Raw genomic sequence first — 26614 nt, 5'->3', positions numbered from 1 at the left:
ACGGCCCCATTTGCTACTTTTTAATTATTTTAATTTTAGCATTTCATTGCAAGAATGGAAGTTTGCTAATACAAGTTTAGTAAACTGTTCGGTTCTTCAAGCCACAGAGATTGTTTCTGTTTATTTAACGAAACAAATAGGTTATCTAATTAGCTTGAAAGCTTCAATGTAATGATGATGATTCAGGTAAGTGTACGGAGAAATAAGAAGTGTTTGTAGGGACTATGACCCACCGAAAGAAGTACTGCTGAAAATTAGGACAATAGCAATCTTCCTAAACGCAACCAATCCACAATCCAAGGATGGTGCATCCAGTTCCAGCACCTCAGTTAGCTGCGACTTTATCGATGATGACTTATTTCAATTCAACTGATAATATGACTTGGCTTTCACAAATCAAATGAGTTGTTGATGGATTTGATTGTATTTTGAAGCCATGTTTGATGCTTGTTATTCTTCAGCGAATAAAATTCAACATTTGAAGCTTTACTATAACTCACCTTTAATCCAACATACCAAAAAGGGGTTTAAAATCTACAATGTGAATTATAGATTAGCAATTCAAAATCTAGCCATTTTGTGCGTAAAAAACCTTATTTCTGAAGACCAACTAGCCTATTTTCTTCAGAGGTTGTTGGCAACACTGGTTTTGGATAGAGTGGGAGCAAGGGAGAAGAGCAAACGCTTATGTTTATATGAATGTTGTAATTAATGACCATTTGAATCAATTTATGAGGTGTTAATATTTATTAACAATTTGAAGCTTATCAAGTACATTAATTACATGATATATCATAACAATATTGATAAGATTTCTAAACTATCTTACATGAGAAAATTCTCTGCTATTTGGAATTTGTAAAGTACTTCACATAAATCATTATTTTTGAGATGAGGAGTCGGAAATTACAACAAACCTAACCATAAATATTAATATTTGAATTTATCAAGAAACTGTAAAATAAATGTAGTTTTAACTCAGTTTTGAAAATATGCCGTTTTAAATTATACATATATCGTGATATAATTTACTTTGACGAGATTATAGTTATAGATCTAGTACGAGAAATTAGGTAGCGGCACTAATAGAAATAGTGCGCTGTCATTCGTACTAAAAGAGAGCATCAATGAATTCTTATATTAGTTATTGATAGCCCAGGCGTGACAAAACATGTTGCTGAGACTCGGGTTCGATTCCCGATGGGAACTCATTTGGTTCTGATTTCACGTTAATCAGTGGGTCCCGTCTCATATAGTTTCGCTGCTGCAAGGGACGTTAAACTCAAAATCAACTCAAGTCAACTCAAACATGTTGCTACCAATCTTGATTCAAATCTTTTTCCAAGTTTCAATAATGATTCGGAATGCATGTGATGCTTCCATGGTAGGGAGCATCAAGTTAAATTTTGTTTCGCGTTGTAAGATTAACAAACATATTTAAGGTTAGCTCAATATTACTACTAGTCTTCTCAAACCAACAATTGCAAGCGACAGTTCCCATATACCAAACTGTAGACCTTTTGTCCAGTAAAAGTGTCGAATTAATGGCTCACTATCCATCCTTACCTGATTTATAACTTAATGGCTTCTTTTCGTTCCACATATGCAAAATTAGATGCGTGATGAGCGATTTGTGTCACCTGGAGCAGCTGTTGACGCATTCAGAAAACACGTTTCTGAAATAGCAGCTTCAATGTGGAGAAAATACATTCAAAATTGTGCCAACGTATACAAATGTGTATCGATCTTAAAGTTGAATACTTTGATGAGCAATAAACGCATTTATACAATTGAGGAGCGTTTTTTCTAAATTCGATCCACATTTTTTTTTTCTTTACAGGAACTGCATTTTTATTATTATTGTACATAACCTTTAACGAGTTCTGAAAGAAACGCTCCTGATTTAGTATTCTATACACATTTCGAGATTTGAGAATTCTGATTTCACAGCTAGATTGGTAGCATAAAAAGCATACCTATCCCATACCTCCGTTTCTCAAAAGTTGCTCTATCGAGTTTTGATAAAACGATGCTCAATTTTACATGTCATTTTTTCATATTGATCGCAGAAATTTTTACAGCAACCCTCGCATTTATCAAATTTCTACTCTTGCTTTTGAAGGTATTAAAAATAACTTACATCATTAATATAGAATATAGAAGAATCAAAGATTATAAATTCAAGTAATTTAAAACAATAAATTGTGCTTATTCGTAAAGTTTCCATTAGCCTTGTCTTGATTTCGTTACAGCACCACAAGTTTTACCAGTGATAGGCCATCTTCATTTGTGCATTGCATATTGGTTGAAAACCCGATCATTTGTACGTATGATGGAGGAGTCATGGAAAGATTATGGACCGATTTTTGCAGTTCGGCAATCAAGGATCTTACATGTCTCTGTTAATGGGAAATCAGCCATTGAGAGTGTGCTGACGAATAAGAAAATGCAAGGACGTCGCGTCGAACCAACTCATCAATTTATTCACAATGGAAATGGTAGTAAGTACCTGGAAAACTTATAAGTGTTGTTAATACGTGTTTTACAATTAGTCTCTTTAAATACAAACTGTAAAATCTACGAATGCTAGTTAATTGCCTCTATGTTTATGGAAATGTTCTTGCGGTTAGGGGGCTCATTGCGTTTCATTTTACTTAACATTTATGGACAGCAATGCAACACCAAATTGCACATTAATAACTTCTAGTTGTGAACCTATGAAAATGAATGCGCAGCCTGCGATCGTGCACAACGATTTGCGTATCAATACTAAATGTATAGAACATCACACAAAATGATTGCAAACTCAAAATGTTTGTTATATTGCAAAATCAGTGTTTGATATCGAAAGTTGCAAAGTAGAAAGCAAATTTTGCATTGCGTTGATTATTAGCTATTTGCCGGGATTTTTTTAAAAAAGCTCTAAAATTTGCCCTTTTCTTTACCCTTCGTCCATTTTCTTGGCGTCACTGACTCAGGCATCGCATGGGTGACTGCAAGAACATATTCTTTGATGCCTCCTCGCTTGAATGAATGCAAGAAACCCGGTGTGAAAAGCTTTACTAGAGATGTATAAAGCAAATTCCGAAGGTCAACGCCATGGTAAAGATTTGCCATGGTACCAAAGGTTCCCAAAGGGTTAAACAACGATTCGGTTGCCATGGTGCAACGTATTTTTCTAAAACGATTCAACAAACTTCATCCTCTAAATTTGCCTGTAGTTCGACAGATAAAAGGCTGTGAATGTTTGTGTCAAGGAACAAATATTAGACGACAGCATGGGTTTGAGGAATACTTGTATTACATTGGTGTTATTTATGCTGCAAATGGTGGTCATATCGAACACTTGTAGGACAGAAAACAAAATTTGATTGTCAGTAGAATACTTGTTAGTTGAACGCAAGTTTAAATTAATTGTCCTTAATCTTGGCTTTCTGAATTTTTTTCCATTTTTTATTTTGATTATCCCTGTACTTTCATATGGGTTACAATAATGGCATTCCCTTCTTACAACAGTAATAATATATATATATATATATATATATATATATATATATATATATATATATATATATATATATATATATATATATATATGGTGATCAGAAAAATGGAAACACCTGTAGTTGGCAACACGTCAGATGTATGGGTTGGCAGTGGTGTCGTGGCGCCCGCAGCGCCGGACCCCTGGTGGTGGTGTGTTAGGTCGGTCTCCATACTACGTCAGGCGCAGTGGGACAGCAGTGTCCAGTGGCTGCAGCAGACGGAGGTAGTGTAAAATGGGAGACGTCTCAGATTTTCAAAGAGGGCAAATTGTTGGTGCGCGGTTATGTGAAGTTAGTGTGACGGCAGTGGCTACTGTGTTAGGTGTGTTGCGTGGGACAGATCGAAGGTGATGACGGCCTACACAACACACGGGGAAACCACATCGGGGAAGCGGAACAGTGGGCGGAAGAAAATCATGAGTGACAGGTCACGCCGGCTATTAAAGCGCATTGTCACGCAGGACCGTCGTGCCACTGCGGAGTAAGTGACGGAGGAACTCAATCAGCACCTCCCCCACAATCACAGTCCGCCGCGAATTACATGACATGAACTTACGGGGTCGTGTTGCATGGGCCAAACCGCTCATCGGGGACCATAACGCTTTAGCACGCCGCAAATGGTGCCGCGACCATGCAACTTGTACCGTTGAGGACTGGAAACGTGTGATATGGTTGGATGAGTCATCCTTCACCCTATTCCCAACCACGGGCCGTGTTTATGTGTGGAGAACGCCCAAAGAAGCTTATGATCTGCAGTGTCTCCGCCCAACTGTGAAACATGGCGGCGACTCAGTGATGCTGTGGGCCGCAATATCATGGCTTTCATTGGGTCCTGTGTTCACACTTAGCGGACGAATCACTGCCAACGATTATGTCGCAATTTTAGGAGAACACTTGCATCCTATGGTCCGGATGTTGTTCTCGGACAATGACGCCATCTTCCAGAATGATAATGCACCCATTCACACAGCTGGCGTTGTTGCAGCGTGGTTTGAGGAACATCGGGATGAAGTTCAACACCTCCCCTGGCCCGCCCTATCCCCAGATCTCGACGTAATGGAATATCTGTGGTCCGTCTTCTAAACACAACTCCGGCGACGATTTCCACCTCCATCCTCTCTCACAAAACTGGCCGATATCCTGCACGAGGAATGGTGTAAAATTCCACTTGCTACCATTCACGACCACTATACCTCCATCCCACGTCGCATCAAGGCTGTTCTGAAGGCGAAAGGTGGCCCGACACCATATTAATCTGGTAAGTTGCAATTTCGTTCACGTGTTTCCATTTTTCTGATCAGCTGTATATATATTTGAACTTTTCTATCAATATGCTATATAATTCCGTTGTTACAAAGTAAGATTGGATATTGGTACTTGCTTTTTCATCTTTCTTATAGGCATAATGTTTAACAGTGGAGAAGTGTGGTACGCCAGAAAATCAATGTGCGCCAAAATCTTACGAGAAATTGGTTTTGGTAATAAAAACATGGAACAAGCGATAGTTGAGGAAGCTTTATGTACGGTCTCTTATTTTAAGGAAAAGTCCAAAAACATGGGTCCTTCAGGAATACCAATGAAGACCGTATTCTACGCCCCTATTATAAGTGTTGCATGGCGCATCATTGCAGGATATGGTTACAAATATGATGATCCGGAGTTATTGAGGCAGTTTGGTCTTCAAAAGAAAAATATAAAAGCTAAGTTGAAGTCAGGAATCCTGTTGGATATCATACCCTTTTTCCAATATGTTGCACCAGAATTTTCTGGCTACACTGCTGCAAGAGCAATAGGAAAACAGTTCTTAGGTGAAATGAAGGTACTTGATTTAACCTTTTTAAAGTTTGGTAATTCTTGCAATAGTTTATTATTACGATTTAATCCTAATTGCTCTTGACTTTTAAGATGGATCACCACCCGGAAGTCAGTACGTATTTTAGCTCATTCCCTTAATACTGTGCAATGAAACATTACATATTATAAATATTGCACTAGAAAATAGAGTTATGTTTCAGCTATACGTAAGACACTGATTCATTTGGTTGTGTCTTCTGATATTGTAAAAATAACAAATAAAAGAAAATATTTTATTCTTTTAACAATGAGCACACAAGATGGCACTTGCTGTTAGATTTTACTCGAAGTGCTCAGTTTTATGAAATGTTTAATTGTGTGTGTAAAGTATTTTAAAGTAACAATCGTATTACGAAATATATATATTGTTTGGCTGTTTTTCGTGTTATGTTTCACATTTTATTTAAATATTAATTTACATTTAAGGAAATAGGTTTTGAGAAGATAATTAAGCAGAACGCCATAATGCGTTGTTGCCAAATTTATACGTTTACTGTGGTAGTCACAATAAGGAAATTCCTGGATTCTAGCGTTGCAGTTCGAGAAGCGGAACCTACCTGTGTACGAGTAGTGACGGGCAGTGGGAATATTCCCGGTGGGAAGGAATTTAAAAAATAGGAATATTCCTGGGTTTTTTCCCTGGCCTATAAATTCCCGGGAATGGATTTATTTCTATTTCTTTACTTTATTTTCCAAATTATAAGAACTATATGACTAATTACTTTATTTTAATATATTATGACTTACTTCCAGATTTTAAAGAATTTAGAGGTTAAAAAACTTAAAGTTCTTTGACAGTACTTTATATAACTAATAATACGATTTTTTAAGTTCCATTTCCATTTGCATTAAAAAGTAGAGTAATTGTTTACTATTGTGGGTCCAAAACTAGCCAAAAGTAGGATGATTTACGGAAGAAATGAGTTGATAGTAATGTTCAAGTAGTCAAGAAAGTATCGAACCCATTTCTATAAAGCAGTAGGGGATTTGTACAAACCGTAAAGGTAAGTCGAAGTGATTTATGTGAGAAAAGAAAGTGAATTGTTGGTAAGGAAGATAGAAAACAACGTGCCCTGCGGGGCTCTAGCCCGCCTTCACTCGCTAACGCTCGCTCGGCACTGCTGTCTAAATTTAATGTTGGTAACGTAATTTAACGTAGGAAACCATAATACAACCGCATCGGAATAGAATATCGCAAAAAAGTAGGTGCAAAATCTGACCCGCCAAAGCTAAACAATCACCAAAAGTAGCAAAGTACTAATTTACAAATGATGGAAAGAAACCATTTAGTAAAGTAATGTAGAATTATGTAGAAATAGAAATGAAGTACTATAAATAAACCCTGAACAACGTTAGTAGTACACATCAGTCTGTCTCCTCTCTCTGACTCGAATTTCTGAAGTAGTACTCGAACTTCTTTTACATGTGAATCAATGCATGGAATTTCGAGAAATGGGCAGGAAGAAGTCGTGTGTGGCAATGTTACATGCAAACTTATAGACAGGAAAGTATATTGCAAATATTGTGAACATTCATATTTATGCGCAAATGTTGACAAAATGGTGGAACATGTGGGTTCTGGCAGTTACTAAACCTAATTTTTTTTATAACATTTAAAAATTTAATATGTTTATAATATCAGTAGTAGAACTTTAGAAAATCCACTAACATGTAAATTTAAACTGTTTAGCGGTTTAAAAGTATGTGGACTTACTATACCATTTTTGAAACATATTTACTTTCATAGAACATATTGTAAATAAATATCGATTTTGCGTACTCTCTAAATATAATAAATAGCAATATTAATAAAATAGCATAAAATCGTTCAGAATATACATTCTAAAGACTAACCTGGCGACAACAGTAATAATATACTGTGATATAAAAAGGAATTTACTTTGAAATCATAATATAGTAATAGAATGCAATTTTCTTTGTGATTGTACATAGATTCCCGGAAAATTCTCATTTTGGGGAATATTCCCGGGAATATTCCCAGGAAATATTCCCAAAAAATATCTTCCCGGGAATTTACCCATTACTATGTACGAGTGCGGTAAGGGTCGAAAACTAATTTCTCCAGTAAGGGTCCAAGCAGAATTCCATGATTACTTCCTTTTTTTATCTGGCATCAGTAAACACTCGACACTATCTGACAACGCTGTACTAATCAAGCAGCGTTTAGCATAGCACCGAGAACAACTAGTGATTCATCTTAAACGTTTGTTCGAGTCAGTTTTAGACAGTGTTCGAAGTGGAAAAAAAAGCAGAGGCGGTATGTTTTATTACGATTTTGACTTGACATACCGGCTATCAAAATGTTAAAATACAGTGAGGGTATGTTGCCTAAAAGATTGAATTTCTATTTACATAATGACTGAAAACCATTAGTGAGTTCTGTAGTTACTGGGGTAGGACATGGAGAGACTTTAATTCACCAACAACAATTTCTGAAAAAAATTTTAAAAAAATATCAGCTTATGTTGTATTATAGAGAATTATACACGAAAATACTCAAAAACCTAATTTTTATATTAACAATTTACTGCGGGAAAACTCCCGGACACCCTACTTGACTGAGGGGTATTCCAAACCCTTCGGAAGATCCAACCCTGCAGCAGACAACCGCTATATTCGCCCGTGCTCAAAACACAACATTTATATACATTAAGGCAAGAAGACACCTACATGAGAAAAAAGTTAATATGGTAATTATGCTAGATGAGCTTTGAAGACACCTCTTTTTAGAAACAAAAGTTAGGAAAAAATAACAAAAATGTCGGTTTTGGGAACATAAATTATTTGTAAATAAGACATTGAATCTTTTTACGTGCAAAGCTATTCGTCAATTATCGCGTATAAAAATGAGTGTATTAAAGATATTTAGCATCTACTCTCCAGTGACGGTATGTCTTGATCACTGAAAAACCGGAGGTGGTATGGCATACCACCGCATACAGTCTCATTTCGAACACTGGTTTTCGACTTCCAAACTATGGAAACAAATACGAAAAGTCTTACAGAAGGAATATTCAATCACCCATAACTTGATAGATATCAGAGCAAAATCAATAAGCAACGCCGAGAAGTGATTGGTTGATCGCAGTTACAAGAGTAGATATAAGCAGCTCGGAGGAATATAATAGTAAACCCCATTTCCGGTGAAATTGCAAAATAAATCTTTTAGTTTAACGTCCGCGATTATGCCCTTTAGGCAAAGGGAGACGATGATTAAGGTAAGTGAATAATGATAGAAGTTTTGGTGAAATGAGAAAGAGGGAGCAAACGGGTAAAACCCACGGACACGATGTTGTCCACCGCAAACTTACTTGGGCAGGGATAGAACGAAGCACCCCTCCCCTCCCCCACACACAAGAGAGGAAACGCTCTACCACTTTTTTTTAAAAAAAAAAATTAACTGATTTACCGAACGCACCACAGTAACTTGAATACCTAACTAGCATGTTTTACTTCATTTAGATCGTTTTTCCAAAAGCCCAAAACAACAGGGACACGAATACACAAATACTCGTATTGAAGACAAAATTTCAGTCTCTCCTACCGTGAATCGAACCCGGGACCCGGTACACGAAAGCTGCACATGCTAGACACTAGGCCAGCGGAGAGGGTACCACTGAGCTACCGTGCTCCCTGCTGGTGAAATTAAGTCATTAGGTGGAATGAGTGGGATCAAATCGCAGTACAGTATGTAGGTATTTTAATTTTGGAAACGTACCTGAAGATGCAGGGAAACGTGTTTGGTATGTGTTATTGCATTAAATTTTATGGAAATGTTGAAAATCTTTTTCCAGTTCACTCGAAAGTGAGAACATGTGACATACAATTGCGTATCCCCGAGACCATTATCTTCGACCTATTGAAATCAGAAATAGTACCGTAAACTCAATATGCTTTGGCTCTTTAAAGGCAGCTTTAGGCCAAAGGAAGAGAAAGATTTGTTTTCTTTCTACATGGTTACTATGGTTTCTATCAGTAAGAAAAGTTGTGGATCGAAGACAGTGTTGGGTAAGTTACTTGTAAAAATGTAACGCGTTACAAGTTACTTTACTTTCTCTTAAAATGTAACGCGTTAGTAACGCGTTACTTGCTCCCAAAAAGTAACTGTTACTTTACTTCGAAAGTAAAGCGTTACTAACGCGTTACTTTTACGTCCGAAACTATAAATATGTGAAAAAAATTATAACTTCAATTTTCCGTACTTCTATTACTACCGCTATTATTATTATTATTATTATTATTATTATTATTATTATTATTATTATTATTATTATTATTATTATTATTATTATTATTATTATTATTATTATTGTACGTTCTGAATCGCTTTATGTAAATGCAAGGGCAAATTTTTACTTGATATATGAACATTTTCATATAATGTAACATTGATAAAATGCCATACTGCGTTACTCGTAGGGATGGGCACGAGCGAGTTCGAGTGAGTTTTCTTTGAAACTCGATTCGACTAGAAACAGACATCTTTGAGCTCGACCCAAGAACTCGACTCGAAAAATTTCCTCCAACTCGATTCGAATTGGGATCGAGTTTCGAGTCGAGTCGAGCCAAATCAGGTGTGTAGTTTCGAGTACATTCTTCAAGTATATTACATAGACAATATAATTATTATCAATGACACTACTACTACTACTACCACAAATTATTATTATTATTATTATTATTAATTATAACAACACTGTATATAAACCTGAAAGATAGGCGGTTTGTATTTGAATACTAAAAAATTAGTTGATTGCCAACCTTGGTAGTCGTGAAGTCTAGAAGTCAAAGACATTGTTAACGAGCTTCTGAATTTGGGTTGAGGGTCTAGGTTAAGTATTGGGTGTCGAGGTAAACACTGTTAAAAGTTATAGGACACTGGCCAAATATGTTCAAAACTGCTCGGCCCGGGGCTTAGAATAATTGTCAACGACTCGAGCAGCTCGGCTCACAGCTCATTCACTATTTAGACTACCCGAACTGAGAAATGAGCTGAGCCAACAGCTTACCCAACCGACTCGGCTAGAGCCCTCGGCTCAGTTGAGCCGAACCGAGCAAATGGCTCATCCCTACCAAGCCAGCTCGAGCCGGTTTCACCCCAATCGAGCCGGCTCGAGCCATCTTTTCAGTTGAGCCGGGCCAAGCTGAGCTTGTTATAAAAACATATCTTGTGGTCTCGCTATCAAGACGAGATGAGATGCAAGCAGTGTCCCCTCTCGTGAGCAACACTAAAAGTATTCCGTATTACTGTTTAGCTTACATTTCTCATGGCTTTCGTTTTCCAGTGTAATCAGGCCATGATTTCAAGACGAGTTAAAAAGAACTCGACTGGACTTGAAACTCGACTCGAAAAACTGAATCGGCTCGGAACTCGACTCGAGAATATTACCTTTGACTTGACTCGAAACTCGACTTGAATTCGATTCGAGTCGAGTTTTAGCTTGACTCGTGCTCATCCCTATACGTTAGAAACAATGGTTGTTTATTATTATTCTGCTAAACTAATTATATAATAATAACAATGTTGTTATGTAAAATTAAAAATACAGAATATAGAGAAACATTACACTACAACTAATAAAATAAGAATACATGAACTGGTGGTGAATCAAAACTTGCCAGTAACTCTAAAATCGATACATGCTTTTAAAAGCTAGTTTCAAACTCTATAATCAACGGTACTCTAGAATAAGCAAACTGGTCTGAAAGAACTCCAATATTACATACCATCAGCAAACTATTTTCTAGTAATAACGTAGGCCTGCTTCTCAGAACACAGTTTATTCATATTAACCCCTCACTATATATCGTTAATTATGGCACCCTAGTTGTTGATAAATATTTTCCGCCGGGGCACTTCAGACACTTTACTTTTAAATTTTGTCCACCATCATCCTCAGCTCTTAAGAAAAAAAATGTACTTTCCGAACGGTAAAATATTTTCGTTCTCCATCTTTATAAAAAACAACACCGATCATAATAAAATGGACTACCCGTATCATTGCACTCCTAGTTCACTCACTAAATGTATTGATTTGAAGCTGTCAAAATCTACGAAAAACCTTCCAGGTACTTGCAATCAGTACATGTGATTTCCCTAAGGCTGTCCTCATCTTCCAAAAACAGCAAGTGGCACTACGAACCTCTCTGTTTCTCGTGACTGTTGTGCGGTGTGTTGGTCACTGACATACGTAGTTCATGCTCGATTGTTTCATTCTGAGAAATTTACTTACATTAAAGAAACATTTGTTTCCGAGAAAATATACATATATTGTAGTTACTCATCCGAAATGTAACGCGAAAAGAGTAACGCAAACTAAGTACGTTACTTAAAAATTTGTAACGCGTTACCGTTACAGTTACTTTGGAAAAAATGTAACGCGTTACTAGGGAACGTTACTTAAAAAGTAACGCGTTACTTGCGTTACGTTACTTCCCAAGACTGATCGAAGTATTACAACATTGAGAACACATGAGTATTGGCGCTAGTGATTCGTTTCCAGAACGTGGGAAGCAAAATGCTAGCAATTGTTAGCAAGTAAAGATTTATCATATTTCAAGTTCCACAACTTTTGTTTATTGCAATAAAGTGACATTCTGAATGCACGAGTAAGTAGAATATAAAAGCATGTTCATTAGCGAGTATTGATAAGCTAACGCCTTAAATGTTTGTTCAATTACGCACAAACTATTAAGCGTTTTATTGCGTGGGGTAACATTGGCCTAATTTTTGGGGCAACATTAGCCCATATTATCTGTGTTGGAAAAGCCCCAATATTAAAGATGAAATGGTATACAAATGGTGCTATGTAATGAGGAAGATTAACCCCACTAGCTTCTAAAACAGGATATTATATAGAGCTTGAATTTCAAGAATTCTCTTCCTAAAACTGAGCAGTGTGGTACCGGTAAAATACTCTACTGTAATGAAGAATATGGTGCTCTTATTTTCAGATGTTAAGTATTCATCCACTTAGAGAGATTTTCATTGAACTATATTTTTGTTTGCCTCTAAGTTGAACAAAGTGATTTCACCCCTATGTTTGTAATATCGGTATTTTTTAAGTTAAGTATTCAGAAATTTGTAGCGTCCTTAATAGATGTTTCGTATTCACCCAAGTAGAATACAAATATTTTCATCATACGATATTTCTCGTTCGATTTAAATTGAGTTAAAACATTGATAATTTCACCAATGTGTTTATAATACTCTGTTCTTTACTTCTGCTTGTTAAACACAGTGCTACAATAATAGGCTACTTTCGCGTATTCATTAGTCATTTTGATAAATGGGCTAAAGTTTTCCCAATAATGAAAAATCTTGCATAGCATCAAAAAATTTGAACTATAATCATCATTCTTGGTAACACTGAGTGTTTACTGCGGCGAGTCTTTACTTTAGGCAAGGCAGTGGCAATAACCAATTCATCTGAACCGGTTCCTGCAGTTACAGTTACAGTTCCCAAGAAGCGAAGACAGAAAACAACGTTCTCTGCCGGCCTCTTACCCGCTTTCACTCGCTGACGCTCACTCAGCAATTTGTACTGACATAATATTACTGCCTTGCCCAAAGTAAAGAGTTACCTTTACTGCTTTCAAAAAAGCCAAAGGATTGCATTTTAACAAGGAGAAATGTCACTGAATTACCTCCCGAATCTTAGGAGATGTTAGAATGGGAATTTTGAAAATTAAAACAAATGGGCCAAAGTGTACCCAGTTTACGGTACTAAATTTAACATTTTTGAATTAAATACTGGATTTCTATGTTTCAAAAATATGACGGAGTTTGTCAATCTGAAACGCAACCCACTTCTTTACACTATTTTTTCACGACTTTCCGATATGCATTATGCTGATTTATATCAATGTTCATAAATGACTGTATCGCAGATAACCCTTATTTCTAATACTGTATGCTTCTATAACTTCAGTAGCCCTTATGTGGATAATACAAATTAAGTTATCTTTATTTGTATCAAAAATTCTACACTTGCACCAAATTTCAAAATATTTCTTTTCTACAAAAATTACCTTTAGGTTTTAAGTAAAGTGACGCAACAAAATGCAATTTTGAGCTTGGCCCCTAGTTTTTCTCTTTGGAGGAGGAAATTTTCAATTTTCGGATTTTTTCCCCATTACTTCTATGGCAAATTCTATATTTGTGCCAAATTTCAAGTTATACTGAGAAAAATCCGTTTTCCGGACAGCGGTATACTGTATATACAAATATACGGAATCCTCTTGCTTACTACAGAAATCAGTACGGAGCATACTTTATCGGTATGCTACATAGGCATTGCCCTTGCGAAATGTCTGATATCTAACAGTCTTCCATATATCACATACATATATGTATGTTACCTTCGTCAGCTATATGTTATATACGTCCATTTGTACTTGAGATCCTGGCCGCCTATAGGTCTATTGTTTCATGCGGCAAGTACGTACAGATGGAACACTTATACCGAAAGTATTATGAAATATGAGTTTTCAGTTATACGTTTAAGTCCAAAAACTACAGGACTTACAAATGTAACATACGATTTTACGCACACTACATACGTTTTCTTCTCAGTGTACAATATACCTACAAGGAGTACTCTATAAGTTTTGAGTCAGCCGATCCACAAAATGAAATTTTCTGCTTGTTACCTAATTTTCCTTCTTGTGGGAGGAACTGAGGAAATTTCCATTTTCCATGTTTTTCTTTACCTGCATTACAAATCTTACCCCCTTGCTAAATTTCAAATTTCTATGTCTAGAAAAAGTACCCTACAGATTTTGAATCAAGTGATGTAACTGTCTTTAATTTCGCACTTGCCCTATAATTCTTTTCTTTCTAGGAGGGGGAAATTTCCCGTTTTCCGGTTATTTCCTTTACCTGCATCACAAATCCTACCTTTCTCCCAAATTTCAAGTTTTCATATCTAGAGGAAGTACCCAACAGGATTTGAATCAAGTGGTGAAACTATCTTTAATTTTCCATTTGTCCCTTAACTTTAATTCTTGAAGAGAATGCCCAGCTGCCCCCCTGAAATTTTCATGGAGGGCAAGATACTAGTTTTGCCCCTCCACTTTGAGACTGTAAAAACATCAGATAGAAGTGATTATATGAACTAAATTTCGTTTCTTGATGGTAATGTGAAAACATTCTCTATTCCAGATCCATCTTTCTCTTTGAGACATGAAAACGGACGCTTTTTCTCACCCCACATTAGATAGAAAGATTTAGGAAAAAGAATTGAAAATTCTCTTTCTTTCCCTTTGTGTACATTCTCAAAACAGTGTAAATTCTTTAAGAATTATTTAAGAAATCGTAAATATGCAATATGAAACGAGTCGTTAAGCGAGATTTTAAAGTTTAAAAAAGATAATAGTTTAAATGTGTTACAAACAATATGCAGAGTGTAGTAAGTATTATAGTGAGGGAAAATGTATCCCTAGTGAGTACTAACGAATGACAGTATTTAAGACGTTCTTGCTAGAAGAGGGGACACGTTCAGAAACGTCAGCAATGACACTTCCGACAGGGATGTATGCGTGGGTGGGTCCTGGGGGTCCGGACCTCCCCCGAAATCCAGACTATTCTGTATATTGAACTAAAAGAAACAAGAGGGTGGGAATCAGTAATTTCTATTGCATACGTACTATATAACAAACATTTAGGAATTATACAGTTTAGTATACTTGTTCGTAGTTGAGTTAGTGCACCTACCGCGTTGGTGTAATAATACTGTTCGTTTTGGTGTTCCTCTTTCATGAATTTTGTTTTCTCCATGTTTCTGTTCCTTTTTTTAAAAAATACAAATACGGTATAATGTTTTGAAGCATAGAGTGTCCTATATCGAACAATCAATTTATTTTCCTCATATTACCTAAGGGATAAAATTGGATCTGAGAAGGAAAGGGACGAGTAGGTAGCGGCATGACGTCATTCCGTCCTTTGCCTATCTTTGCCCATTGTAATTTTTTAGGAACTGGGTGGACGCCGTACTTAAGTTGGGGAGACAGCGTTCCCTCGCGTTGCCCCTCACTTTTATCCCTGAAAAGATACACTACATGAACAACATTTTTTAAAAAACAAATGCGACAGCTCTTCTAAATTTTAAAACAGGGTAGAAACGTTTTCTTTATGTTTAATTTCTTGGATTTAAAATCAAAATATAGGTATTTCTCTAAATAGTTTTCTGTTTGCTGTGAACCCAATGATTTGTAATTATAGAATATTGTAAGCATTATTATTATTATTATTATTATTATTATTATTATTATTATTATTATTATTATTATTATTATTATTATTATTATTATTATTATTATCCAACCATGTTACATTACGAACATATATTCGTATTATCTTACCTATGTCACATTCCCGCGTCTATTTTCAAGACAGTAGTTCAAAACCAGTTTCCCCCCCAATTGAAAAATACTTCCGACGCCACTGTTCATGGGAAATAAAATTACGAATGTTCAAAAAAGCCCGAATTGCTTTCTGAACTTGGCTTGGCACACTGCCGTGCATGTTGATCATTTAGTTCAACAGTTTGGCGTAAGAGAGTGTTACTTGCAAAAGTCAATTTGCGTCATCTTGCGAAGGAATTATGAACTTCGTGTTTTTTTTTTTTTTTTGTTTGTTTTTTTTTTTCACTTAGCATTTGACTAATTTTCCCACGATCACTTTAATGCAGTTTGAAAATATTAGAAATATTACTGTCTGTAGATCAAAAGAAAAATTCCTCGTTTTTATATAGTCGATTTCTATGTGTGGATATTACTTGTAAATATCTTACTTTGTAGGTTCTGCGTCTGTGAAGTTGCCCAACACTTTTTTTTTTTTTTAAAAAAAAAAAAAAGAAGGTTTTTTGGTTTCCTGCATTTTTCTTATTCTTGAAACAGTATTCATTTTCATTAACAATCTGTTTACTTTATAGTAGTAAGTACATCGTCATGGGATAGTAAATAATAATAATAATAATAATAATAATAATAATAATAATAATAATAATAATAATAATAATAATAGTTTTTCATTCACGATTGATTAACCACAGTGTATGTTTCTTCGTGTTTTAGGCTCTTATAAAACGATACTGCACATCGGTTGAGGCAAACAGTGAAATACAAAACTTTATTGAAGGTATTCTAAGAGAACGAGATGATAATCCAAACTTGAACTTAACAGGTAATTTTATTCAATATTTTGGTAAAGTAAAATATGTAATGTAGCATATTAACGTTTATTCATTAGGTTTTGGAGAGAAATTAGTGTTTATGAACACTATGGATAAGCTTTAGGTATTTCTTATCATACGCAGGTAGGTATTCAGTGGCGTAGCCTTTATTTTCCAGGAAGGACAGCTATTGCTACCACTGGAAGCGTTAACATTTTCTGACTGTAACTAATAATGCTTCATAATTTTCAGATTCTTAAATTTTGCGACATATAGGACTATGTGACACACCGGTTTTGAACCACTAATTTACGCCATAGATAATTTACGATGTTCTAGGAAAAACTACTTATTTATTATTTTCTACATTAAGACATTCCAATTGTAAAGATTTGTTTGTTAGTTTAAAAATTTTACGTAAGTTCATATTAGTGCCCAAGGGTCGGCCAGACCCCAATGTGTTTCTTGTGGACCAAAAGACTAAATGTATATTGCAGGATTAAAATGCCATCATTGATTTGAACTTCAATAATAATTTCTCATTTTTAAAATGCGACAGTTTGTTAAGTGGCAATACATTTTCGACAGAACTAAAATTCCTCCTCTTTGTTTCAGACGAAGTCATAAGCGATATATGCTATGACTTATACGATGGAAGTTTGTTTACCACAAGCAACAACTTAAGTTTTGCATTTCTGTACATGATACTATATCCAGAGGTTCAAAAGAAAGTTCAGGAGGAGTTGGACAAAGTATTGGGAAGGGATGTTGCTCCATCGTTCTCAGATATAAACAGGTAATACTACAGTTTTTGGATGTATTTATTCAAATGAAAGGATGTAGTCAGAACAGAAAGAAGTCCGTAAAATAGGAATTTCAATAATTATAAGCAATTACTCTAGATGTCCAGTTTTTGATACCTGGATAGTGTTATAGTGGTGATATTAAGTGTGAAGGTGAATAAAAGCAATAATAGGAATGGAAAGTAACCTTTAGGACAAAGAAAATACTATTTTGTGGGATCTTGAATAAAGAGTTGAAAAAAAGTTTCATAAAATGTTTCGTGTGGAGTATAGCACTGTATGAGTCAGAAACATGCACATTACCGAAAGTGATAAAAAAAAGCTACTAGAAATTTTCGAAATGTAGGAGTGGATAAGAATGGAGAGAATTAGCTGAGTCGAGAGTAAAACGAATCAGAGTTTGTGAGAAATGGTGAGGGAGAAAATAATTTTAGATGCTATTAAGAAGAACCTAGTTGAGACATTGACTAAGTAGGAACTGTATCATGAGGGACGTTCTAGAGGGTACGGTGGCAGGGAAGAGAGGGAGGGAGTTAAGGAATCTACAATTAATGGATGATATCAAAATAGAGTAATCGTACTTGAGGGTGAAGAGGTTAGCGAAAGACCGTGGAAAATGCAAGCTTCTTATCTGTGACAAGTAACCTGCTAATAATGACAGTATACATATGATGATAATGATGATGATGTTTTAAAAGATAACTATTGATCAATAAATTCCTTTCATAGCTATAAAATTATTTAAATTACTTTCAGAGAGTTCCATCTATATGTTTATTGCATGGAATAGTCCTGGTTTCTTTTTAAAAGTTTGTAGTGAATATTTTAATTTATTTTCTTATATAAGATGTACACCATTTCGACTCTAAAATTCTAATCAAAAGGTCTTTAGTTGAAGTCTTTTTATAAACCGAGTATAATTACTTTAGCTTGTTGTTTACTATTGTCAGTAAATAACTTTTCATCTTTCAGGTTACCATACACAGCAGCAACACTTTTAGAAGTTCAACGTATAGCAAACGTATTATATGTAATACCTCGTTTCGCTCTAGACGATGTGGAAATTCTAGGCTACGTCATTCCAAAGGTATTATTAAAGAAAAACGATTGTTCTTCACAAGGATCTTATAAAATAGAGGATCTGCCCTTACAACAAAATCTTGAAGCCATACGTCACAGTTTCGTCACCTCTACTCTGCCCACTCCGCCCAATAGGATTGCAATGTTTTGAGCCAACAATCATGGCGGAAACGAAAGTAGCCAATCAGACGATGGCGGAAACGAGAGTAGCCAATCAGACGTGCCGATTCTCGGTTGTTTTTTGGCTTCATTTATCTTATAGGTTGAAGCTACATATGGGCAAATTCTCTATTTTATAAGATCCTTGGTTCTTCAAATGAAACATATATTTACTTTATTTTGCAGAAATTTCTTTTTCTTAAAAGTTGGAACAATACATACTCATTGACAATGTGACTAATCTCAAAAATAGTGTAAAGGTTATATTAACTTTGTTTCTTATACAATGTATAAATATTTTAATGTATATTTCATACATTCATCTAAACATACTTTACGCATTTACATTTATTTTGACCTCTTTTATAGTGACAAATATTTCATCTGTGGTTAATAAAAAGAGCACTTATTTGTTCTACAAAGCCAAGAGCATAATATATTAATTTCAATAAGATTCTATATACACTGTATGCACAAGATGATTTGATGTTCTTACTACAGCATTTAATCGTTGAATCTATGTACAAAAGCTAACTAATAACTCTGTGCAGAGCTGAAACTAAGAATATAGATCTAAAGTAATAAACAAATAATGACAAGAAAGATAGTCTTAAAATTTTCACAGAAGTCATATGTGTAGACTTAGAAATATATCCGTACCTTATTTCACTATGGGCGGGTGTCCATTTTTGACATTTTTTTAAACTTTTTACCGTGACCTATCAGTGAATCTATCTTTCGAGGCGGAAAGTCTGCCAGTTCCAGAGTTATTTAGGTTGTATAAAGGGGGCAGGTGTCCGCTAAGAAGTTCACACTTTACTTTCGTTTTTTTGCTTCTCCTGAAAAACTGGTGATCGAGTGGACATTTCTTTCAGGACTCTCGGACAGTTAGACATGGAATTTCCTAAAGAAAGTAAGAAATTCGCGAAAATTCTGTGAACGAAAGGTTCGCCCAAATGGACTGATCACTCGGGAATAGTTCTTGAAGTATGTCATATTAAAATTTAACACTGATCAAAAATTATAGAGAAATACGTTATGGACTATGCTGTTGCAAAATTCCAACAGTACATAGTAATCAACACGTACGAGACATAAAAAATACTACTACGTCTCTGGTTGTTACAAATCAAAAATAATGTCATCGCTCAGCAAAATAATACTTACTCCTTCTGTGAAAACTTGCAATATTGGTATACCCAAAGGAACCTCAAGTGGTTCGAGACCCCCTCCAAGCCTGGTTAATGAACTAATGTTGGAAAACGTAAAGGGTGTATTTTAGATATCCTTCCCTAAGCACAGGCAAATCTTGTGAAAATTAAGAAAACTGATATTTTCACATTTCATGCTAGGGCAAATGTGTTCATATGCATTTGCAAACTAGAACTCCTACAAAGAACATGCAACATTAAGAGAACCAATATTGAATATTGAAATGCACGTGTATTGAAAGAAACCCGTCTTATGCTCTCTAAGACGCCTGGTCATTTAAAGAAACCCGTCTCATGTTTACTAAGACGCCTGGTCATTTAAAGAAACGCGTTTTATGTTTTCTAAGACGCCTGGTCATTTAAAAAAACCCGTCTTATGTTTTCTAAGATGCCTGGTTATTTAAAAAAACGTTTTATGTTTTCTAAGACGCCTGGTCATTTAAAGAAACCTTCTTATATTTTCTAAGACGTCTGGTCATTTAATGAAATCCGTCTTATGCTCTCTAAGACGCCTGGTCATTTAAAGAAACCCGTCTTATGTTTTCTAAGACGCCTGGTCATTTAAAGAAACGCGTCTTGTTTTCTAAGACGCCTGGTCATTTAAAGAAACCCGTCTTATGTTTTCTAAGACGTCTGGTCATTTAATGAAACCCGTCTTATGTTTTCTGAGATACCTGTTCATTTAAAGAAACCCGTCTTATGCTTTCTATGATGACTGGTCATTGGGCTCCGACAAATTTACCAATAATCGCCAAGTTATTTAGAGGAACTTACATTTTATTTCTAATATTTATTACTATTGTATATAAGAGGAACCTTTTATAATAAAAAGGTGATAGGAAAGTCCAGACTCTCGTGTACTATCTTTTATCTCTACCTTAAAAGACAGAATCTTTACAATAATCTGATAGATATGAGCTTTAATTAGCTTATTTCCATTATGTCGATTGAGGACGGTTTTTCACTCTTGAGTGTAACTCAGAGGTATGTCGGTTGTAGAGTGTCCATTGCGAATTGATTTGGTTTGAAAATAATGGCCAAATCAAGAGTACCGGAAAACAATGCTACAGTGCCTTCAATAGTTAAACTGGTAGAAATCATAGTAATTAGTGCTGCAGCTCATGTTAATTCTAAATAAGAGCAGCATGACTTTAATGGTAGGGATACTTGCGAATGGAACGACTTCTTTTAAAATTGGTGCTTACAGCATAGCATCCGTCGAAAAGAAAAAGTCAAACCGTCTCTGATATTATTTACGTGCTGAAAAAATAGCTCAACTCCAAATATCAAATCAAATTTCGTTTCTCTATTAAAGAAATATATATTTTTAAGCAATTGTGTAATACAAACTTTAAATTTCTTACGTTTTTAATACAGGGTACAACTGTCTGGCTCAATTTATATAGTGTGCACATGGACAAAGAAATTTGGGGTGATCCTGAAGTATTTAGACCTGAAAGATTCCTTCATGAAGGAAAGATTGTCAACCAAGAAAACACATTTTTCTTTGGGAAAGGTATGAATTTATTGTTTGTGTATAGTTCTAGATTCTAAACATTCTGGATAAAATATGTTTGTTAATTAGTATATGCGTAATTCTCCCTCTCTCTCACTCATATATATATATATATATATATATATATATATATATATACAGGGTATTACTGAACTACACCGATAAACTGTAAGAGGTGATTCCTCACATCAAAATGAGAGAAACAGCTCATATCGACCTATTGCGAAAAGTGTATAGTTTCAGAACTAGGGCTGTCCAAAATCGCGAAAAAGCTAAATTTCAACGTACCCTATTTCGAATTCCAGAAACTATGAATGGTAGTCCTTATCAGTGTAAAGGAAGCCACACATACACAACCCAAAAATGCATATTACATTAATTTTCAATGGGTGTACAGGGTATTCTGTACAGGATATAATTCTCAAATATGCTCTCAATAGAGTTTTCATATATATCCTGATTTCAAGGAGGGTACAAGGTAGGCAGGATATATGCCTTGACAACAATCGACATCCAGTGCTTCGGAGGGAAGTCGGAAGTGTTAAGAACTGGCAGCTAAATATTTTTTGTGTTCGGAATAACGTGTGATATGTATTTCATCACGGTATATTTCACATTTTCTTCACTTATAAGCGTGAAAGAAAACATCACAACATGCGTTTTCCCAAGTACGAGAGACCGTGCTGCTAACGACCCTTAACACTTCCGACATCGCGCCAAAGTTTTCCGTGTTCACTGCTTGCAAGGTTTATCGTTTACCCACTTTGGACCAGCCATAAAATCACAGCATATCTCAAAATTCGGTTGATGACATTTGTGTGAATTTCAGCCTGCATGGAATACTCTGTACACTCATTGAACATTAATGAAATCTGTATTTTTGGATTGTGAATGCGTGGCTTCCTTTACGCTAATAAGGGCCATCACTCCACGATTTCTCGAATTCGAAATAGGGCCTTTTGAAATTTGGCTTTTTCGCGATTTTGGACAGCCCTAGCTCTGAAACTATGCACTTTTCCCCACAGGTCCCTCGGAACTTTTTATCTTATTTTGATGTGAGGAATCACCTCTTAAACTTTGTCGATATAGTTCCTTAACACGCTGTATGTATATGGTTATGAAGACACCAAATAAATAGAACATGCCGTAACATTATGAATGCAGTTGTAATCAATATTTAGTTTCACATGTTCTACCTATTTGGTGTCTTTATATCCTTCTCCAGTATAAAACGAAAGCTGCAATATGTTTAAAATACGATAATGTCTTAATAAGCTTTTCTGGTAACAGTTTATATATCCTTAAGAGCAGGGGTAAAAGTGAAGGGGTACGTGGGAGGACATCGTTTCCCCTTTTCCAGTAAACATATATTGCGTCTCTTCACTTCCTAAGAAGATTACAATGTACAAAGATAATCAAGGGAGACGGCATGACGTCATGCGTCCCCCTACCTTATCAGATCCACTTTTACCTCTGCTTAAGAGAGAAAGTTTTCTGCTTCATCTAATTTGATTTATGCTGTGGCGTTAATCTGTGATAGCAACTATGTGTACTAAAACTTCTCGTAATATTGCGGTGTCAATACCTGACGTACTTTGTATCATGATGTTAACATTCAAATTCTCTAGTAGAAAATAACGTTACAAATCGTAAATACAAACTGCATTTCTCTATTTCACGTAGTTATCATACAGGCTTTTAAATATTCTAGTATAAAACAATTGCAAACACTTCTTCATATGGATTGCTCTGATGACTTTTAGTGGATATTGATCAGACTTCTGTTCAATATTCTCGTACAGGAAATCGAACTTGTAATCTTTATTGGAGGATAGTAAACAAAATTATTCACCATCTGCAGACACTATTTTGAATCAAATTCTTATTACTAAACATTTAAACATTTTCATGTGCAGCATATTGTTACAAACACTTAACTTTCTCCATGATTTTAAGCAGAATGAATTGAATTCTTCTCGGCTGATGTATCAAACGTAATCATTTTTCCTTCGCAGGTCTTGTTACACTTACTTAGACACAGTCACTTCTCTCTTTTCTTTTACCCAATACCAGAACGTCTAAATGGCTGAACAAACATCTAGACATCTAATAATTCCCCAGGAATATTATTATCGAAAACAAACTTTACTGTGTTCAGACATACGGAAAATTAATCTGAGATTCAGGATGTGTGCCGTGAAAGTTGATACACAAAAGAAAATGAGGCTGCACAAAATTTTTCAATAGTTCTTAGCTTTCTTCCTTACTGAATACAGCTAGTGTAAAACAGTTTTCAGAAACAAAACCTTGTGGAACTCAGCTCTTTCACTGAGGAGTAAAACCAGTTGTTCTAGTAGTATATCTGGCTTCCTCTCATCCAGAAACAAGAACGATTTCTTAACAGGAAATACGGAAATTATGTTGAAAAAACGCACTAAATTTGGACTAATCGCAATGCAAAACCAATATATCCTACCTGAATGACACATGCCTAACTTTAACTGCATATTAAAATTAATTTAAAATACTTTTACTACTAGATACGGTGAAGTAACAGTAACTTCGAGAAAAGGAAGCCGGCTGTTGTTCCTACCATAAAGTGTTCTAATCTGACTTCATTGAAAGTAAATGGTTATTTCGATCTAAGGTGACTAGTGACTAGCAGGGAGTAATGATGCTACATTCAAGGATTAGATTTTTAATAGAATCTGAAATTATTTAGCAGGTTATGCATAGTATTATAATAATGGTATTGTTCACGTTATTGGGTAGTCATATTTAAAATTCAAAGTATAAAATAGAAAAGGTGTAATGGTATAGATAAAAATAAAAGGAATATAAGTTCGGAAATGGATACTAATTTGAGATTTTGAAACATACAATGTCGTTCGTAATTCAATCTCAAGTATAAGAAAGAAGATACTCTTAGCAAGAAAAGGGGATAATACAGATATTTCCCCAACACTGTTAGTACGACTCGAGGAAACTTGCATTCTAGTAAACCGTGAAGTTTCTAAGCAAAGTAACACTTTGGAAATGACGTTTGCAATTCTCAACTTGCTTGCTTTCTTCCTGAACATTTCTGGATCATTTCCAGCTGAAATATTACATCTATCCTCCATACAAAGAAGCACATTTTAAAACCTGTTACACATGCACATTTTAAAACCTGTTACACGACAACGTTTATGCATAAATTAAAAATGGTCTTACAAGTACGTATAAACATGTACCAAAATGAAGCCTTTCAACCCTGAAAAGCATTTCTGCACCAACTTCAAAAGACGAGGAAAAGAGTCTAACAATGTTATTATTAAATATGTGAGAGGCAACTAACATCGGTTCCTTGCGGCTTGTAACTAAGGTAAATTCAACCATTATAGCAGAATACTTCAGTAAGTTTTTACATTGGAGCCACGTGATGCGCCTGAATAAAAATTTCTATATCTCTCAACTGAGTTGCATGACATCCCAAGTGCTTAATCTTGAAACGTTATTCTATTTATCTGAAATTTTGTTACATTACAAAGTAAAGTAAAGAGCCCTTGAAACATAAATGACGCTGAATAAAAAACTCAAAATGCAAAGAAAGTGGACTTAGGATGTTTTGGAATTCAATTTCTCAATTTGTTTTCGTCATAAACCAGAAAACGGTTTCTGAAATGTGAAATTTGTTTACGAATCAATCCTTTTATTCACATTACTGTGTACAAACAAGGAGGACACATTCTTCTACATATATAAATTGAATAATAATAACAGCAATATTATTACTACTACTACTACTACTACTACTACTACTAATAATAATAATAATAATAATAATAATAATAATAATAATAATAATAATAATAATAATAATAATAATAATAATAATAATAATAATGTTTCTGATTTAATTATTTTCAGGCAAAAGACGTTGTCTTGGAGAAGGAGCTGCAAAGATGACCTTGTTTCTATTTTTCACAATACTTCTACAGAAATTTACATTCAGCGCTTCTTCCATTGGGGATAAACCAACAACACAACCTGTAGAAGCAAGTATCAATATGCCAAAACCATACCGAGCTATTGTAGAGGAAAGAAGATGAAATTGTATTAACAAACCTATTTTTGTATTATCTTCGAAACAGGAAATCAAATAATAAACCATCGTTTTGTATTTGTTCCTTGGTTTAAAGATATTTTTATCACATATTGTCGAAAATGTCATATCATTGCTTTACCACTAAAATTGATGTCATTTTACTATACCACGAGTGAAGAAGATTAACTTAAGAGAATTCAAAAACATGAAATTGAGCGGTCACGATAATTTAGTGACAGAACTCCTAGCTCTGCTTCTAATAGCGTCTGGCTCCAACGAGGTTATTTGAGTGTATGGTAGACAATTAAGGCCTTATGCAGATTTGTTTTTTTACGTATGATTAGCGTCATACTAAAGACCTAACAACTGCAGAAACTTATGTTAGTCGTACTCTTTAGTTTGGCACTAATCACACGTCAGAACAACTCTGCATAAGGCCCTATAATGTCCATAAACTTGCTCAATGTTCTCTCGTTTTCACCCACCGTTTTACTTGACTGATGTTTCGTGATCATTCACTATCGTCAATTATGTCTTTTTCAGCCTACATATCAAGACATTTAAAAGTGAAGATTCCTTTCCATTTCAAGTAAGATGCATAATAACGTATTGAAACCTTTATAATCATGAACTCTGTTAGTCATTACGGTTCAGTGTCTTAATGACTGCTTGTGTTGGTTTTATTTCTTGCAATAATCATGATTTGCTTCTGAAGTATAAGTATCCAATAATAACTAAACGACGTGCCAAACATCTTAGCATTTGAAAGTAGTGCTCCAAGTTCCTATTAAATGCTGCTAGCAAATGAGAGGCCAGCGATATTGCCACGCTTACTTTGTACACGTCCACGTCTATCTCCTGCCACTTAATCGCGCTGTAGTTCGTCTGCTCAGCCATAGCCACACCGTTCTTTACTACTCGGCAACGTCGCGTCAGAGCTTGCCTTTTATTCGTTTACCTGAAATGCCAAGATGTTTGTCACAGGCTTTAGTTGAGAATACTCCAAGAGTATTGTCAGAACGAACTTAAAAAGAATTGAGCGGACAGGAAGAATAACTGTGATTGTTCCTACATGCAAAAGTAAATCTTTTCATCCTTACCTTCTTTTCTTTCCCGCAAAAGTTCACAAAATATCATCTCTCTATGACTTACGGTTCCCGAGAT

General features: G+C 35.2%; 1 protein-coding gene across 1 annotated transcript in view; it reads left to right on the top strand.

The window, feature by feature from the left end:
• LOC145661964 (methyl farnesoate epoxidase-like) overlaps nucleotides 1-25615 on the top strand; it is a 36753-nt gene extending 11138 nt beyond the window's left edge. The window contains exons 3-9 of the mRNA XM_081727312.1: nucleotides 2253-2501; nucleotides 4946-5364; nucleotides 16497-16605; nucleotides 17210-17390; nucleotides 18370-18484; nucleotides 21225-21363; nucleotides 25273-25615. Of these exons, the coding sequence (XP_081583438.1) occupies nucleotides 2253-2501; nucleotides 4946-5364; nucleotides 16497-16605; nucleotides 17210-17390; nucleotides 18370-18484; nucleotides 21225-21363; nucleotides 25273-25454 (1394 nt within the window). The 3' untranslated portion in view covers nucleotides 25455-25615. The remainder of the gene's footprint in view (nucleotides 1-2252; nucleotides 2502-4945; nucleotides 5365-16496; nucleotides 16606-17209; nucleotides 17391-18369; nucleotides 18485-21224; nucleotides 21364-25272) is intronic.
• Nucleotides 25616-26614: the final 999 nt, after the last annotated feature.

This window comes from Thermobia domestica, chromosome 10 (genome assembly GCF_964235325.1).
Source record: "Thermobia domestica chromosome 10, izTheDome1.hap1.1, whole genome shotgun sequence".
Classification (NCBI taxonomy): Eukaryota; Metazoa; Arthropoda; class Insecta; order Zygentoma; family Lepismatidae; genus Thermobia; species Thermobia domestica.
This window is presented reverse-complemented; position numbering and strand designations above follow the sequence as displayed.